The following is a 20,576-nucleotide window of genomic DNA, read 5'->3' on the forward strand; positions in this document are numbered from 1 at the left end:
AACTTAATGCCAGTAATAAACTTACAGGTGTGAACGTGCGATAAGAAAACGTTAAAATGCATCAGGTGTGTTTATCGATAAAATGTGTAAAAAAGTTATCGAAAATTTAGTTTGTGTTTGTCATAAAGATGGTTGAGTTTCGAAAGAAAAAATAAAAATGAATCAGTTATATCTTTCAAACTGAATAAATGTGGTTCAACAAAGTGCTTCTCATTATGAATTAGGTATGTGACTCATGAGATTATGGTGACAGTTCAAGTTATAAATATTTTACACAGTTTGGTATCACTGATATTTTGACATTTCTGTCATAGACAATCAACCTGTTTTTATTTATGTCAAAAATTTAGAAATTTCCGATTTTGTCAAATTGAAAAACGACAAGCATTATATTGATGAAACAGACAGATACAAAGTTGCAATAAAAAAAAAAAAACAGAATTTATCATGTCTGTCAAATGGGGCGAATTGTTTTCAGTCTACCGATTCATTTTCACGTCTCTGTGCTGCTTATTGAGTAAGAGATTCCTGATTTAGATATTACTTTCTCACTCTAAATGTGAGTGAGAAAGTAACACATAGACGTCAAAATGAGGCAAAGGACAGAGTCATGTAAAAACCGTCATTTGGATTTTTTTTTTTTAAGTTATACTTCTTTTGGTTTGTTATACATGAGTAAAATTTACTTATGACATGAGAAGCCATTTTTAGACTTTAATCCGTTTTTTTGTTAGGCCTATTGGGCTTTTAAGCAATCTGTCTTTGTCTTTTTCCTTTCTATCATAACTGTTTATTAAAGAAGTAAAAGAAAAAACCAACCAATCAAATCAAATCAATTCTGAGGAAAACAAACGCATACATGCATAATACATAAACACATGCATGCACAAGCATATATACATATGAGCCACTTTTCCTCAAAATTGAAATGTCAAAAGTTTTTTTTTTTTTTTCTTTGACACTGACGTTTGGCTTAAAAACCCAATTCATTTATTTGAAAGGTAGACATTAGGTTTGTTTGTTCATTTTTTTAACCATATGGAACAGAATGTTCTGTTCATTTGTCAGTTGTGTTTTTGTTTTTTTTTTTTACTCATAATGCTGTTCGGATTTTGAGTGCTAAGTAAACACGGGGTCACCCCAGGTTATCATGGGACAAGCTATCATGAGACATCATACGACAAGTTATCATGAGCAACCTATCATGACGCAACTGATCATGATCATACGGTTTGATTCGAACAAATTCATTTTTAGTTCATTCTATTTGACTCCTCCTTTTTTGGAAGGACTTCTATTTGGTGGTTGTTTTTCTTTATTTATTTTTTATTTTTGAGGTTTAGGTTTATTTTTTTTTAGACGGAATTTTGCGTTGATTGATATGTGCGAAAGGTGTTTGGTTTTTTGCAATTTTTGTGTGTGTTTTCTTTTATGAAGGGAATGAGAAGTAGGTAGGGACATAGTTTTTTTTATCTTCTATATAGGATGTGATTATGTACCTTACCGTTTTTTTATGAATTTAGGGTGTGTGGTCTAGGTGGTTTTCGTGGGAAGGAAAGACGTATGGTGTATTAAGTATAACTATATAGAGCGAGGGAGAAAAAAATGTGTCAAGATCTTTATTCTTGCTTTTTTTTGCATGAACAAAATGAGAGGTAACATATGTATATAAGTAGGGATATACTGATTTTTTTTGCATTGTTTTCCTTTCTATGTGGGTTATTGCAAATATTTTTTTATGATTTTGGGGTGTGTGGCTTAGAAAAAAATCATTCGAGACGTATGGTGTGGTGTCTATTGTGTATATATAGAGTGAGGGAGAGAAAAATGTGCCAAGATCTTTATTCTTGCTTTTTTTTGGCATGCAGAAAATTATATGGGTACATAAAACATTATATAGAAAGGGATATACCTACTTACCTGTTGTTGATTGGATTATTGCAATTATTCTTTTTATGAATATGGGGTTTGTTTGTTTATGGTTTAGGTTTTTTTTTAATTCGGTGACGTATGGTGGCAAGTGTGTGGGTATATTAGGATAATGAGAAGAGAGGCAGAGAGGGAAAGATAGGTACCTATGTGCAAAGATTTTGATTCAATTGGTTTGGTTGATTGTAGGTAGGTAGGTACATAGCATAGGTAGGTAGGTAATTCTTTTCTGTCAACGCGAAAGGGATTTTGTGATTTGATTTTTTTATGCTAAACAGAATGAGATGTAGCATGAAGGTAGGTACCTAGGTAGGTGTGTAGGTACTTATATAGTTAATGCTCTTGTTTAATGATTCAATTGATAAATAAATTGATAAAAGTTCAAATTAAGAATTATACGCCAGTACGATGCCAAGACTCCACAAGAGTTCCTGCGAGCGGTAGCACAGTATGTTGGAGACTTTTAAGACTCCTTGCATACGAAAGTGAGAGGCACGGGGAACTCACTTAAAAAAAGCACCCTAAGAGTGAGAGGCACGGGGAACTCACTTTAAAAAAGCACCCTAATTTTATATAAGTGGTTTGGAGTCGTTAAATACGGTGGGAGTGACGAACCACCGGGTCCACTTTTAGTTTTAGGTAGGTATTTATTAGTTTTGTTAGTGTAAGTGTTATTGTTAGGGTTAGTGTTAGTTTTAGTTTAGTTTTAGTGTTAGAGTTAGGGTTAGTTTTGTTAGAATTTTAAATTATCTAGTGGTTTGGAGTCGTTAAATACGGTGGGAGTGACGAACCACCGGGTCCACTTTTAGTTTTAGGTAGGTTATTTATAAATTTTGTTAGAATTTTGCTAGTGTTAGTTTTGTTAGAATTTTAAATTTTGTTAGTGGAGTCGTTAAATACGGTTTTCACTATTTCTGACCTTCAACCCCTCCCTCCAATGGCGTATTGAGGGGGGGTCAGGGGGTTCAAGCCCCCCCCAAGCCTCCAAAATCATGTTATTATTTAGCTGAATTCGTCATAATCTACATGATTAATTGAATCTTGAATGATCGAGCCTCCTCCAAATTCTGAAATGGTTGTTTCTGTTTGTGTGCGTAAGTGCCTTAGTTGCCGTTGAGGGTTGGGATCATTTTTTTTAGAATTTTAGTCCAATTCAGAATGCTTAAAATTTTTTTTTTTGGTATTTTGACATCGAATTACATTACCGTTAAATTTTGCGAAGCTTTTTATGGAATCAAGCCGTATTTTATTGTCTTGAGTACCTTATATTTACTTTTTTTCAAAAATAATCTTTTTCTCAAAGATATTGGAAACAAAATTTTTTTTATATAAGAATTTCAATGAAAATTAGTTTTTGAGACTTTTACGTCCTGCATTCATTTGCCGAAAGTGAAATAAGGTGTTCTGTATTTTCTCACTCATTTAAATTTTTTTTATCGAATTCAATTCACTTTGTTTCTGTTCGTGAATTTAGTGCCTTTTTCAATGAATCTGCAATTTTTTGACAAAATATTATCAAAACTTATACCTATTTTAATTGTTTTGTCGATAAAAGATGAATAAAAATAATCATTTTTATCAAAAAACAAAACTGAGTTCCATGCATCAAAACTGGGTTTTATTGTTTTTCTATACGTTTCTATGGCCAGAACTGAACGAAGTTGAAATGGGACCAAATTGCAGCCCCCAGCTTTCCAATACAAAAAGAATTATCAAAATTGGTTCACTCAATCCAAAGTTATGAGGTAAAAAAACAGACGAATTTGAAAAAATTTTCCAGTCCCCTCCAAATTTTTTTCTGGATACGCCACTGCCTCCCTCTTGTCCGCGAAAAAAACACCCTTTAATTAAATTTTTTGTATAGACTTTTTTATCCTTGGTTCTTATCCCAAAAGCAAACTTTTTGGCAAGTTTCAAGAGTGTAACAATTTTTTTTTATTTGATTTTATAAAGATACTATTTTACCTGCACCTACTATATTTTATAAGGTCGGTAGATAACTACCTACATTAGGGTGGTCCAATTTTTTGGATTTCAAATTTTCGTTGTTCCCGATTTAAAATCTTGTTATTTATGTATTAAATACGTAAAATATCAGGTTTTTATCTCAAAGTTTTTACTTGAATGTTGTTCTAGGCAGGTCCCATACTTAAAAAAAAAATGAACTTTTGGTGAAGTTAGTTTTGATTTAGTAGGTAGGTATAGTTTTTCATGATATGCCTTTCGTTTTTATAAAAACCGTTAGTTAATTTTTTTTTTTTCAAAATTAAAAAAAGAATTTATGAATTCAAAATGTGTAACTCGGCACGAAAAAAAGATGAAATTTGTTAACTGGGTTATGGGGCCCTTGTAAGCTAATCGTTTTTTCCAACTCCAAGACATGTCTAATTACGATACCATCAGATAATAGGTGTTACAAAATCTGATACTTCAAAGCCGATGAGCGCCCTCTTCCCAAAACTTAAGGGGTCTGACCACCCTGGTGGACCGAAATATTCATTTTTTTGTTTTTGAATTAATAAATCCGAAACTGTGAGCCGGAATATTTTTTTATTTGGACCATTAGAAAAATTATGGCGAGCAGAAAAACAATTTTTTTCATTTTTTTTACCAAGATTTTTGAAGCAAAAAATTATTAAAAAAAAGCTACCTTATTATGTTATCAAAAAAATACTTCGCTTTCAAAAATATTCAGTAAAAATTTGAAAGCAATCGGACGGATAGTTTCCGAGATCTCGATGGCATCCGGTCAAAAATGTAGTTTCGAGATAATTGTAAAATAAATGGAGTCCACTAGAGTTGGGCACTTTAGTTCATTTGAGTGATCGATCACTTTAGTTCAAATCACACTAATGAACTAGTTCTGAACTAGTTCATTTTAGTTCAATTTATTTTGATCACTCCGGTTTTGTAAGAATTAAAAAACAAAATTAGTTTGCAAAAACTATATCCAAATTTATGTTAAATTAACGCATTCTACATAATAAAACAAATACAACCTAAAAATAACAGATATGTATGTACATATTTTTTTTTCTATAAGAATTCTTAATTTCGTTCATATACTTGTCGAGCTTTCTGGTTCCTGACAAAAGTCTAGAAGAAGTACGTTTTGCTTTCATTGAATGGAAATCATAGTAATGCAAGGACCAAGATGCTACTTGATTTTTTGTTCTTGCTCAGAAATAAGAGTAAGGGGTGATTGAAGAAGATGTTTTACATCTAAATCTTGAGGTACAGCAGAAGAACTGATTTCGCTCAACAAAGAATTGGATGCAATTTCATATGCACTTTGGTTTCTGCATCCCTTCTTTAAACGTCTGTCGGGTTAAAAGGGCGCTGTTGTCGTATAAGACAAGGAGACCAGGCCCAAATTTGAAAATTCCCTATACAGATGGGACTTCTTTTCACCCAAAAATTATATAAAAAAAAAAATGTTAATGTAAGGTGAGCGCAAGCTATTTTGTAATGTCATATTACGACTGCTTTAGGTTGCTGTTTAGTTTTTTGAAACAAATCTTTTTCGCTATTCGCGAACTAAATTGAACTAAGTAAGTGAACTAAGTTCACTAGTTCACCAAGATGAACTAGTTCATTGAACTAGTTCGTTCGCGAACTACACAAGCCTAGAGTCCACCGCTCTAATTGGCTCAATATTCTTGTCGAAAAATGCCTTTTACTTCGTCAATTTTGAGTGTTTCGATACGCAAAAGGTATTAAAATGTTCGTTATAGTTAGGGGGTTAATTTAAGCTAAATAAAAAAAAAAAAAACAGGATGACCAGACCCCTTAAGACTTTCAGCACATATGTTGGTAGGTATTGATGTGTCTGCGAAAATAATAGGTGGGGAACTAATGATTTATATGGTTAATTTTTTTTTGTTTTGCCTTGTAAAGTGGAACACACTTACCTAGCTACATGTTTCTTTTTTTTCCATAGGACACACGACTATATATATTCTATTATATATATTCTATTGGACACACGACAGATTTTGTATTAATGTTTGAAAGACAGAAATCCAAGGCCAACTAGTTTTCATTGTACAATACCTACCTAGGTACCTATAATGTCTATATTACGAAGGGATATGGCTACACAAAAAGCCATTTTCATTTTTTGTCCGTTATTCTTATTACCAACCTATTTTACATTTTTCTTGTTATACCTTCTTTTAACCCTTTCGGACCCAGCGTTACTCTCATGTAACATTTTTTTAAAAATTCTTACAAAAATATTAAATTAAACAATTTTTTAGGTTTCGATGGCTTAATTGAAAGATAATAATGCCTAGTTATTGGATTATTACAAAAAGTTAGTCAAATATCATACCTACCTTTAAATTTTTTTAATTGAAAAAGGGACTGAAATTCACATTTTTTTGCAAAAAAAAACTTTTTTATACATGGTCATAATTTTGAAAAAAAGAAACCTATAAAAAATGTTAATGCAGAAAGTAATTTACTTTTTTGCTAAGAAGAAGTAGCATACATTATAGATTCATAAAAAGTTATTTTCTCAGTTCTCCGACGTTTTTTGGTGGTCATAGGCAGTGCATGTTACTTACATGTAACATGAGAATAACACATTAGTTTTGCTATTTATTATTTTGGAAAATAACTTTTTGCTATTCATATCTCGTAGTTGTGATGTTTTTGACCCGATAATACCGAAAAAACATTTTTTAATATTGATTTTCATAGCTTGGGTTCGAAAGGGTTGAACCATTAAAAATATTTTTGCCGATTGGTGCCTATTCTTAGTCTTAACAGTAGGTACCTATCTATATCTACGATAGTTTTTTATTCCTCTCTCTCATCAACCAATTAAAAAACTAGTATAGGTACCTACCAGACAACCCTAACCCTATTACGGATGCCAACTACCTATCATCATTCTTAACGATTAGATAAGGGTCATTTGCTGAATGGTAACTTTAATAATTTATGTTGAACATTAACTCTTATTCTCTACTTTTTCCTCTGCCTAAACTGTCACAGAAAGATTTATGTTGAACTTAAATGCTTAAGTTTCGATTCACTAAAACTTTTATAAAATGATTAATTTTTTAATATTTAATTTGAACTTTTATCAATTTATTTATCACTTGAATCATTAAACAAGAGCATTAACTATATAAGTACCTACACACCTAACTAGGTACCTTCATGCTACATCTCATTCTGTTCAGCATAAAAAAATCAAATCACAAAATCCCTTTCGCGTTGACAGAAAAGAATTACCTACCTATGCTATGTATGTTCCTTACTACCTACAATCAACCAAACCAATTGAATCAAAATCTTTGCACATAGGTACCTATCTCCCCTCCCTGCCTCTCTTCTCATTATCCTAATATACCCACACACTTGCCACCATACGTCACCGAATTAAAAAAAACCTAAACCAAAACAAACACACCCCATATTCATAAAAAAAATAATTGCAATAATCCAATCAACAACAGGTAGGTAGGTATATCCCTTTCTATATAATGTTTTATGCACCCATTTAATTTTCTGCATGCAAAAAAAAAAGCAAGAATAAAGATCTTGGCACATTTTTCTCTCCCTCGCTCTATACCTATATACACAATAGACACCAAACCATACGTCTCGAATGATTTTTTTCTAAACCACACACCCCAAAATCATAAAAAAATATTTGCAATAACCCACAAAGGAAGGAAAACAATGCAAAAAAATCAGTATATCCCTACTTATATACATATGTTACCTCTCATTTTGTTCATGCAAAAAAAAGCAAGCATAAAGATCTTGACACATTTTTTTCTCCCTCGCTCTATATAGTTATACTTAATACACCATACGTCTTTCCTTCCCACGAAAACCACCTAGACCACACACCCTAAATTCATAAAAAAACGGTAAGGTACATAATAGAAGATAAAAAAAACTATGTCCCTACCTACTTCTCATTCCCTTCATAAAAGAAAACACACACAAAAAAATTGCAAAAAAACCAAACACCTTTCGCACATATCAATCAACGCAAAATTCCGTCTAAAAAAAACTAAACCTAAACCTCAAAAATAAAAATAAATAAAAACAACCACCAACAAGAGTCTTTTCTTGAAAGTCACCTCCTCTTTTTTTAGAATGAACTCAAAATGAATATTTTGTTGCAATCGAACCTCATGATCAGGTGTCTCATGATAAGTTGCGTGCGATATCTTGTCCCATGATATCTTCTGCCATGATCACTTACACCCAACCCAGTAAACACACCTTTTTTTCTTTAAAAAAATTTAATTTTAGTACTGTTCAATGGATTTTTCTTTTAAGAAAAACGTAGTTAGTTAAAATTGTCAAATGTTGCGCTCCGATTTCCTTAAATACTTTTTTCACCACAGGTGAACCGCCTTTCAGCTTACCAAGCTCCAAGTGTCTTTTTTAAATACCATTCAGTTATCTGTAAATTATAACAATTCACATCAAACTGAAGTCGCCCATTTGTTTTCGGATAGATCGCTAAATGTTTGTAATGGATTTCACAGTTAAGTCAAATGTGTCAATATGGCAATTCGCGAAGCTGTCATTTCACCAAACTTGTAAAGACATATAAATGGTGTTTTCATTGCAAACAACAAAACAAAATATTTGTTGTTATTTTAACCTCTTCACCTAAATTGTTTATATGCTTGAAAACGCCCCATTCAGTTAAACTTAGATTTTAGAAAATAAGGTGTGTTTGTTTACTTATTCGAAGTAGGTATCGCGGCGTAGAAATAGAACTTTATAACATAAATTTAAAAATTCATCAATTCTAGAATTGATTTGTTTGGAACCTTCTTCAAAAAAAAATCTTTTGAATTCATTGAAACATACAACACTCTTAATTTGAAATGATAGATCTATTAAAAATAACATGATTTTCTAACATCTGCTTAAATGTCTTAATTATTTCGAAAAAGATCAGAGTAATTCATAGAAAGTTTTTTTGTAAGTCCCACGGCTAGCCAATGAATGATAAGGCATTCTTTAATAACTTGGCATGTAACAGTTATTCAAGTGCCAATTGTTTTTTTTTTTTTTTTATTTTGTTAAATTATAATTCACACATAGTTTTTACGAAAACAAATTCTAATACACCAGGAAAAATTGTGTACATCGCTAGACATCGTAAATTAGGCACATTTTTTAATAATTGCAGTCAAGAAAATCTATATAAATATTATTTTTTTTCTGTGAAATTATAATTCACACATGGTTTTTGCGATAAGTTTTCTAAGGCACCAGCAGCGTTGCCAGATTCCCCGATTTTTCGTATTTCTCCCGATTTGTTGAGCTATTTACGATTGCCCGATTTTGTGTTTAAAAATTAGGTTTTCTCCCGATTTTCAATTCAAAAAAGAATGTGCTACCTTAACATCGTCACTTTTTTCATAGAAACATTTCAAATTTTATTTTAAAGTTGGTAGAACTTCACTTAAATGTTTTAAAAATTCCTTTCGTCTTATTTGTTTCCTTTTTTTTTATTTGTTGGTTTTAATCTATCAAGAGAATACCTGAGTAACAAAAAGGATCATTCCACAATTCAGACGATATCGTTATGACGATAATCTTGCTTCACATAAAAGCGATAGTTAACTTTTATCAGACGACATCGTTTTGACGATTGAAAAATTTTTTTCTGTCTGGTCAATAATATTTTAAAAAAATGTATTTAAAACGACAGCGCTTATTGACGATAGGTAAAGGTCTCGTTTTCATTTATTTGTTTTTTTTTTTCATGGATATTTTATATTCGATATACACCAGAGCGGGTTTTTAAAAATATTTTTTATAAATGCATTTGTCTTCTATTATAAAAAAATTGCATTGAAAATAATTTTTTTTTGCAAATGAAATAAAATTGCGTTAAAAAAATGTTAATAAATTTAAATTAAATAATTTAAATAATAATTAAAATTTAAATAATTAAATAATTTAAATTAAATAATTTTTAAATTTCTTTAAAAAGAAACGTTTTAAAATCGTTAGACAATTCAAAAAAAGCGACAAATTTAATTAACTTTTATTCTACTAATGCAAACAAGAAAATTCTCATTTTCAAGGACTTTTTAATTTAGAAAATTTTTTACACATACATATAATAATATAAGATCTGTTTGGGTACTGTCTTAAACAGAAATATTTCTACTTTTTACAACATTATTAAACTTTTTCCTGTTTGGGTATTCAAGAACTTTGAAGTTTTAAAGATTTCAAATATTTTTGAAGGTTCTCAAACTGTGATGTGGCAAAAAACTTTTTGTGAAGAAAAAAAAGGGGCAACTACGTTAACAATAATCGTTTTTTTTTCGATTTTATCAATTCAAAAATTACGGAACTACACCCCCCAGTTTAAAACTCAAAATATTCCAAAACGACAAACAAGGTCGAAAACAACAAAGAATTAATTTTACTCTAGTTAAATATTAAAACAAAACCACATCTCAGCCTTTGCTCATGAAATAAAAAATGTCTAGGCCGGAATTTGATGATTTATTGTTATTCAACTCAGAACTTGATGACAATGCTATACAGGAAGTTTTCTATCGAAATTAAAGATTCTGTTTTATTTAAAATCTGTTTTATTTAAACTCATGATTTTTTTTTTAATTTTTACTGATTCCCCGATTTTCCCCGATTTTTGATGTGGTAATCTCCCGATTTCATAAAATATTTTATGGCAACACTGGGCACCAGGAAAAATCCCTTACATCGCTAGTCAAGCGGAGGATTAGGCATTCTTTATATATCAATTTTTTCTGTAAAGTTATAATTCACACATAGTTTTTTACGAAAAATTTTCTAAAACACAATTATTATTACTGTCGTTGAGGTTTATTTAAACCAAATTACTCTTATCATAGGATAACTTTTCCATTACATCATACCAATATTAACTAGAATAACAAAAATGAAAACTGGACAACTCATTTAAATTAACTAAAATACCCTCAAAATCAAATATTTAATTCTAATTGTACATAAGTACACAAAAAGATGACAACACTTTAACAATCTCCAAAAAAAAAAAAAATACCTAAATTATTCAGATACATTTCATAGATCTGGATCGGAACATACAAAAAAGTGATACCAATTAATACATCCACCAGAAGTATTATAGGAATAGGAAGACCTGCAAACAAAATTCGAAGTTAACAAGGGACATAAACAATAATCTTCTCGCCATCACTTTTATACTGGTCCGACTATATGACACACAACAACAGCCTATAATATAATTTTGGAGCCTAACAACTTAGTTAAATATAAAATATACACACAACGTTTGAAAAATAAATGGTCCCTTGTTTGGCGTTTTAAGCCCGCCTATTTGCATAATTAATGATGAATTGTTAATGATTCAAACTTGCCATAGACACAGGTGAGTAATTGAGTATCTTGTATATAATATGTAAACTATGAAAAATTAAATAAAATTTTATACAATTTCCGTCGTATTTTTAGCTTTAATGAGCCAACAAAAAATATAGCCAATAGATGGCGTATAAGTTTCATTACAAATAGCTAAAGAAATAAATTAAAATAATCGAAATTGAATTATTTTTATGTACCTACCCAATGACATGATTTAAGACGTACTTAAAGTCTTTATATGTGTAAGTTATTTATAGATAAGAATTGCTATACAATTTTTATTATAAATTACACAATGAGGAACAGTAGAGAAATGACAAGTAAAAAGGCAGTTTAGCTTAAAATTTAAAAAAAAATCATATCCTACGTTCGACTTTTTTGATTAAATACCTAAAAATATACAGGCCCGCCAGTAAATTTAAAATTTGCAGGAAATGTATATTCATCTGTGACATCACAGCTCCTTAACAGTTTGTTGTAAGTTGACAAATGTGATATCGATGGAAGCGTTTAGGTCGTCCGCTGGTTATGTGACGTCATATAAAATGGAAAAGAGCGCCCTCTAGAGGCAGCGGCGATTTAAAAATTATACAATTGTTTTTACCTTTAAGCCATTGGATTTGATAACATCTTTAATGTAAAAAAAAAACTTCAAAAATCGGCAGTTTTCTGTAAAACAATTCGGAGGGAGAGTAGGAATTTTGACCCTTAACCTTATTATAGTTAAGTGCCTGATGCGCCTGAAAATCTTACTACGACACTAAAAACCTTTCTATTTCTCTTGTTTTTAAAATTTTAGTCACGTTTTTTTTTTTAAAGACACTTTTTCCGCATTCTCAAGTGCTTAGTGTTAGAAATGCCTAAACATAAAAAATATAAAAAACTTCAAGAAAAAAAAAGAGAAATTTTCGATCTAAATGCAGTTTGAAAGTTCCTCCAGAAATGTTTGTTTGTATTGTAATACATGTATGAGGAAAAAAACCTAAACTTTTGTTTTTAAATTCAATTTTGATGCACTTGTGTATTCTCTCTGTTGGTTGTTTATTTAATCAGTTTTTTTTTTTTTTTTTTTTTGAAAAAAAAAACGTGTGTTTGCTTTAACTCTTATTTGTTTTTTTGTTTTATAGTTCAAAATGCGCTTAAGTGTTTTACTGGCTTATATATAAAAAAAACCATAAATATTCCTCGTTGCAACTAAATAAACAAAAAAAAGGTTTTTTTTGTTTTCAAATTTAGACAGGTGTGGCGTTTCAGAGTGCAAAAGGTTTTATTTGTATCGAATTTAAATGAGTGGTACATACTACCTGTCAAACTAATGCAGTTGCATGTTTTATGTTTCACAGTAAATTATTTTCAAATAAATTCAAAGAAACTCCATTTACAATGGTTAACGACAATAATTTCCAAACAAATTAATGGAATATTTTTCAATGAAAATAAGTTTTATTTTTTTTTTTTCAATGGATTTTTTTTTTCGTTTTTAATGGATGAAAAAAAATTTTTGTTGTCAAGTTTGTTGACAAAAAAAAAAAAAAATGTATGTAATTTGCACAAAAACTTTAATTTTTAAGTAAAGAAATAACAATCCTTTATTCAAACATTTTCTTAATAAATAAATTAAAAAAAAAAAAGAAACAAAATTTAGGCGCACTTTAAATCAAAGTATAATCACATCATATTTTTCAATAAATCAGAGGTAAACATTGAGCGATTATAACTAGATTTCTATTTTAAAAACATACTCAAATCAAATACATTCATTGCAAAAAAAAAAAAAAAAAACAATGCAAACCCTGGGGATTGAACCTGAAATTCATTTCAAAAAATGTTTTCGCAACTTTTGTTTAAATTAAATGCAAAGATGCTGTCTTAAATACTTTTTTTTGGGAGCGGGTCAAAATTCTGGTTTTCAAAATCCTGCTTTTTCAACGAAAATTATGTCTTTCAAAATTTTGAAGAAAACAAAAATACGCCATAGTATTTTAAAATTTATTAATTTTTCAAACAAAAAAATTAGTATAAAAAATTGATAAAGTAATTAAGTCAATTAAGCACTAAATTCTGCAAAAAATTCAAAACGTTGATAAAAAGCGCGTGCTTTTTAACATTTTCCAAACACTTTTCAATTTTTAGCACAATTTTGTAAAACAGAATTTAAAAAAAGCAGAATTTTAAAAGCAGCATATTGAAAAAAGAATTTTGATCCCTGCATAATTTTGACTCCACCCCACAAAAATTTTTACTAAAATTTTTCCTAACCCTCCACCTTAACTTCTTCTTCTTCCTTTTTCTCGGCGCTGTTATGATCTCGATGTCGAGGGGATCATAACTATCCCACGTAACTGCTTCACACTAGTGATCCGCCTGTGGGGTTCGCCCTCCACCTTAACATTTTTCTTAAACGGATGCCTATGAGTTAACTACAATCAAAATCGTTAGAGCTGTTATTGAGAAAACTGAACCTTCTAAACGTTTGAAAACACGACATTTAATCTCCGATTTCTTATAAAACGATATATTTTACCTTAAGAATGAATTTAAACATCATTTTCTTCAAATACATCAGAGATTTTATTTTTATGAGATTTAATTCCCACTTCAATTTAAATACCAATTTTATATACCAACCCATGAAATATTCTCAAAGGGATTTTAAAATTACAAATTTGTTTAGGTATTTCTTTTTTTAATTTCAACAAATTAAATTGTAACAATATTTTGTCAAGGGAACAAGACGTCTTTGCGAAATACATAATATAACAAAACCAAAGAAAATGTATGAATTGGTTTATACACCTAATACATCCTTGAATCCTACTAGAATTATTTTGTTTTAATTCCATTTTTTATTAATAAATTCGTAAATTTGATTATCACAAATATACCTCATTCTAAAATAATACCAAATGAAATTCTCTCTTTAAATTTCTGTGAAAGAAATAAAATTACATATTGGAAAACCAAAAGTGAAAAAAATAAAAAAAAAAAAACTTTCCACACAAGGCCCCGGCGAGATTCGAACTCACGATCTCCTGTTTACTAGACAGGCGCTTTAACCAACTAAGCCACGGCGCCAAGTTGAAATCTGCCGAACAAATGCCCCACTTGTTAGCAAGAGTGTTGAGTGAGTAGATAGATATTTTTTGATTTTGTGGAACTAGGTACTATTGAAATAATTTTATTTTTGGTTAATTGAAAGAAAATTAATCTTCATTCTTTTATTAAAGTAGATATCTTCAATATTAAAATTTTTGGTGCGGGCACTTAAATATACTTTTCTATAGGTTTTTGATGTGCTGAACTCGAATCTGAAGTCAGAAATATCCTATCAGCTCCCGTTTTATTACCGTTTGAAAGTTAAAAAAAATCGTGTTTTGACTTATTTTGAAATTAACAAGATTTTCCCCACATGAACCAAAATATACTTTTCTGAAGGTTTCCGGTATGCTGAACTCGAATCCGAAGTCAAAAATATCCTAGCAGTTCACGTTTTTGAAATATTTTTGTTAGAAAATGCAAAAAAAAACGTATTTTTACCACTTTTGCTGCTATGCCTTAATTTGAAGAATTTTTTTTTTAAATATAAATCATAACGGTTTCTGCAAGAACTATTTTCGTTCTTTCAAGACCCGTTTAAATCTTTGCAATATCTTTTTTATTGCGCGAGATATCTTAAAAAGAAGTAAGAATGTTTGGCTTTTAGCAAAAAAAGGAGATGAAAACGTGATACATACAACATTACAATAAGCCATTAAACTGACGATATCTCGAACAATAAAAAAGATATCGAAAAGATTTAAAAAAATTCTTGAAAGAAGGAAAACAGTTCTTACAGAAACCGTAATAAAAGCATAACCTCAAAAGTAGTTATGTTTGCATCTTCTAACGGTAATATTTCAAAAACTGGAGCTGATAGGATGTTTTTGACTTCAGATTCGAGTTCAGCACACCAAAAACCTTTAGAAAAGTATATCTTAGTCTCGGCACCAAAAACGTTGTTGACTTGTGTTATCATTGTAAATTTTTCATTTCATCAAAAAAAAAAAAAAAAAAATAATTAATTGTGGAATTATTTTTATTTCAATTTCTTCTTTCAAAATTAAAAGAAAACTTTATAATTCACCACAAAACCTATTCAAAAAAAAAAAAAAAATAACTTACACCACAATTTATCTCAAAACAATTCATTTCAATACCAAACATCTTTTTAAATCTCTATTGACTTTTATATAAACTTTCAACTTTTTAATTTTATTTTTCATTATTGACACAATAATTTACACCATGCTTCCCACTAAATTAATTCACTGCCTTTGTTTATTTTAATCTTTTCCAAGAATTACGGAAACTTAAATCACTTTGAACACCTCACAAACTTTGAAACGCAATAAATATTAATTCAACATTCTCTTCTTATCCTTGTGTTTGGGAAGAAAACAAAAAAATAGTGTCAACAAGTAGATGAAACTTTATCTATCTTTGTTGACAAAAATCCTTCGAGAATTTAGTTTATATTTTTTTTTTTTTTTTGGACGAAAGAAGGAGATGAAGTTAGGGAAAATAATACCAATAAAATAGGGTAAGAAAAAAAGGATTGAGACAAATTTCTATACTAACAAAGTATAGGTAGGTACTACTTCCACCTACTCGTAGTGGGCAATTAAAATTACATACATAACCAATAGGGTGGGTCAAAAAAATTGCTGATTGCTTTTACCGTTTAGAAGATATTCGTATCCAAATCGCAATGTATACGGGTCATAAGAAAACTATTGAAATCAGTGAGCATTGGTTTGGATACGAATATCTTCTAAACGGTAAAAGCAATCAATTTCATTCCAAGGAATTTTTTGTAGAACGTTTAAGCCCCTACAAGAATATATCTTGCTAATTTGAAAATAATGAAGTTTCAGTGAATTAGAAATTTTTTAAAAATATAAAATGTTTTTATATTTATTTTTAAATTTGATCTCGAATATCTTTAGAATGGTTAGATTAATGAAAAAAGTTAACAAGACCTTTTTTGTGGAGCAATCAATTCTCAACAAGAATATGTCTTGCGCGTTTGATCATTATAATTTTTCAATTTGTTACAAAATTAAGAACAAAAAACGAATTTTTAAAGATTTTCTCGATTTTTGGACCTCAAATATCTATTCAACGGTTAGATAAACGAAAAAAGTGTATAAGGCCGTTCAATTTCCTACAAGAATATGAAAAGAAATTTGCTAAAAAGTCAATTAATAAAAAAATTATTTTTTTTTAGTAGAAGCTTGATGTAAAAATGGAAAATTGCAAAGCGGAGGACCTTCCCATTAATATAAAGAGCTCATATTTGGTGTGTATATTCTAGAGGGGTCTAGCAATCGATTTTTCGGAGTACCAATTCAAAAAAAAGAATTTCGATTTTTTTGACCCACCCTAATAACCAATCTATCTTTATTTCATTGGAATTGATTGCATAAAAAAAGAAAGGACATGAGAAAGGAAGCTATTTATATATTTTTATGTGGTGACCATTTCCAAATTTTAAGCAAAGATAAAAATGATCCAATGTATTAGCTCAACACCAGGGTTGTAAAAAATCATTTTTTAATAGATAAATTTTGTTTCCATTACAAATTTAAAAAAAAAAAAAAACTTATTGCAAAAATAAAAATTGCATTAAAAAAAAAATGTTTATGCAACTGAAAAAAAATTGCATAAACAAAAATTGTATTGCAACTGAAATACATTTGCATTGAAATAAAATACAAATATTTTGCATTAAAAAAATTATATAGCAAATAAAAGATTTTTTGCATTGAAAAAAAAAAATCAATTCAAAATGTATATGCATTAAATATTTTTTCTATATTCGTCGGATTTCAAATAGCAAAAATTGTAAGAAATCGACGAATATAAAAAAAAAAAAAAAAAAAAAACATTTAATGCACACATTTTGCATTGAAAATTTTGTATTTGTAATATAATTTTTTTAATTTTTTTAGTTGCAATAAATATTTTTTAATGTAATTTTTTTTTTATTTGCAACAAATATTTCTTTTTTATTTCAAACCCATTTTTTTTTTTATTGGCATTTTTACAACCCTTCCAACACAAGGGTTTTAAAAATATCAATGTAAAAAAATGATGCATTTGAAATTGCAAAAAAAAAAATAAACAAAATATTTATAGGAAATTAAAAGTTTCTTTGGAATAATTTTTTTTATTGTAATTCGAATGCAAATAGAATTTTTTTTTTGTATTAAAAAAAAAATTTCAAGTCAAGATTTCTAACAATTTTTGGACATTCTTGTTGAATTTTTTTTCTTGCTTTATTTGCTCGAATTACCATTTATATATATTTTTGTTTTTTTTTTTCAATTTGCAAAAAAAAATTTTTTTATTTCAAATGCATTTATTTTTTTTATTAACAATTTTTTTTTTAGCAAAATTATTAAAACAATGAAAAAATTCACAGGAAAAAAATTAATTTTTCTCTTTCTCTTGATAATGATAACGTGATATTTTTACAACTTTTTGAGAAGATTCGTGGGTGATTGAAAGGGAAAATTTTAACCGGTTTAAAATGCCACAAAACACAAACAAAAAATGTAGATGGCATTGTATTTTGGTTCTGGTTATCACATTTACACGGAAAAAAAAGAAATGCTAAAAACAAATAGAATCTGTATTAAATTAAGAGAATTTCTGCATGGCTTTTTGCCAAGAAGACTTGCGTCTCAAAATTAGTAGACAAATATTTTTAATTGAATGTTTCAATTTAAAAGAAATCTATTTACTTTAATAAGAAAATAATTTTATTTTAAGACTTCAAAACCGATTAATTTATATGAAAAAAAAACAAGCAAACAAGCAATCCAAGTTTCGTAAAAATTTTTACATTAATTTAAAATTATTATTTTTTTTTTAAGAAAATCTTTTAATACTGATTAGTATAAAAATAGAATTGACAAGAAATCTTATTATTTTAAATAAATTGTTTTTAAAGAAAATTCTTATTTAAATCTAAAGGAGTTCATTTTAAATTTAACAGAATTTAAGCAGATTGAATTTATTTTAATAAGAAATCTTATTGTTTTAAACAGATGGGACTAAAGGGGACATCATCTTATTTACAGTGCCTTTTTTTTTGTCAGCTTGAACGCAATGTGGCGTTTCGTTTTACAATGAAATTGGTTTTCACATAAAGGTCTTTTGTAAAATTGTAAATGTCCGAAACTATAACTCTTTAATTTAATGTAAAAATAATAATTTTCATTCAAAACATTCCTTATGTAGGCACAATTCAACCTTCAAAACGTTGCATAAGATTTATGAATAAGGTTTTCGTGTTCAGAAACATAAGCGTTTAAGAATATGGCTGATAGTGAATATGGTCACCCTAATATATTCTCAAAGCCATTCATATTTATCTTGGATGGTATAACAAATTTACGACAAAATATAAATAACAATCTGATACAAGGATACAAATATTCCATTACAAGGATAACAGGAAACAAGGATAATCAAGAATTGTAGTTGCATTTGGGATGTTCCACAAGGTCTCAAGATCAAGATGCTATCTATCTTTTAACAACAAAAATCCATAAATTATGAAAAAAAAAGTCCTTAATTCATCCTGATTTTTTCCAGAAGCAAAATGTTAAACAAAAGTGGGTGGATGTCTTAAGCATTAAAATCATCCTCAAACCCAAATTTAGACCGTTGATTGTGTAAATTGAGTCAAGTAAATTGAATGAATTGTGGAACGAAAATTTCTCAAGGGAACAAATGGAAGAAAAGATGGAATATAAAGAATTCAATGAGTGGGAGGAGTAGAATAGTTAGATGAGAATAAACGACTTGACCATGCTGTGGCTGTGACGATGGTGATGGTGGCAGAGCGATGAGAAGCAAATTTAATCCGATAATTAAATTTGCTGATCACATTACTAACCCCCTTCAGCTATACATATATTGAAATTGATACAAAATACACAAAGAGAGTATTACAAGGGGATATAATAGACATTGTTGAACGAGAGTACAGGAATGAGATAACACGACATGACACACAAAAGGGAAAAGAGTCCTTTCGACGTCATTTTGGTCGTCCTTCTTCATCGTCATCATCGCCTCCACATATAAAACACAAACATTGATGACATATTTTTTCCCATGTCCTTTCTACTATCCACTATATATTCAGACCCCCCTCAATTTTACCTCTTCTACAAACACTCTGGTGGCACGCTATGTCCATCGCCACTATATGGTTAAAATTCAATTTCAATTAATTCCTCTTCATTAAACAAACCGTGTGTGCCAATAAATTGAAGACAAATAGACACAGATAGAGAGTGGATATGTGTGATTTTGCTTTTTCTATATTCTATTTGCAAAGTATCATACAATTTCTATTTTAATAGGTTATTTTATTTGATGAAAAATATTTCAATATTTACAAACAACTTACCGTTTTAACAACTTGATTTAAAATTGCTGCTTTATCTGGTTTCGTTGAGGTCATGTCACCACGTTTATTAAGTTGTAAGAACTCCCCCAATTGTTCAATGTAATTATTTTCCATTTCCCGTCGGCGTTTTTCATTGTTGCATTTGTTTATTTGCGATTGGGGCTAAAAAAAAAAAACCAGAAAAACAAAATTAAAATATAACAGTCAACCATTAATGACAATACAAAAAATAACGAAATTTTTAAGGCAGAACGTTTGAAAAAATGAAAACAAGTAGGTATAGGAGGAAAAGTTTTTCACCAAAGTTAAAAGGGATGGCAGCACTTGTCATCCCAACTAATAATTTTGTTTCTATAAAGCTTAATAGATGCTACCGTTGCTTCTATAAAGCTTTATAGAAGCAAAATTGTTTGTAGGGATTGGTGCAGTTTAGGTGCAATAAATTCGTTTTAATGTACATATATTGATTTATAATAACTGCAAATGACTTATATGAATCGTTGAACAGTACCCGGCAAACAAATCAGCTTCTATAAAGCTTCGCTAAACTTCGGTAAGGTTTCTCGACATAAAAAATGGAAAACTTAATTAGCTGTATAGTTGCTTTAAGCATGACCAGACCATATTAAAGGGTTACAAAAGCTTAAAGAAAGCTTAACAAAAAAAAAAATCCACTTTTGGATTCTTAAAAACTATTTAATTTTTTTTTTCAAATTCATTTTTTTGAAAACCGGTTTATAATTTTGTTTTTGAATTTTCGTTTTCATAAGTCGAATAATAAAATTAAGTC

The 20,576-nt window shown here is 29.2% G+C and overlaps 1 protein-coding gene and 1 non-coding gene across 15 annotated transcripts in view; both read right to left on the reverse strand.

The window, feature by feature from the left end:
• LOC129916819 (neurogenic protein mastermind) overlaps positions 1 to 20,576 on the reverse strand; it is a 222,790-nt gene that overhangs the window by 19,346 nt on the left and 182,868 nt on the right. For all 14 annotated transcript variants that reach the window (XM_055996984.1, XM_055996976.1, XM_055996979.1 and 11 more), the window contains one exon: positions 19,787 to 19,948. In XM_055996984.1, coding sequence (XP_055852959.1) covers positions 19,787 to 19,948 — 162 coding nt within the window. The remainder of the gene's footprint in view (positions 1 to 19,786; positions 19,949 to 20,576) is intronic.
• On the reverse strand, positions 14,324 to 14,397 carry Trnat-agu (transfer RNA threonine (anticodon AGU)). Its single transcript has one exon. It is a non-coding gene; the product is annotated as a tRNA-Thr (tRNA).

Source organism: Episyrphus balteatus, chromosome 3 (genome assembly GCF_945859705.1).
Source record: "Episyrphus balteatus chromosome 3, idEpiBalt1.1, whole genome shotgun sequence".
Lineage (NCBI taxonomy): Eukaryota > Metazoa > Arthropoda > Insecta > Diptera > Syrphidae > Episyrphus > Episyrphus balteatus.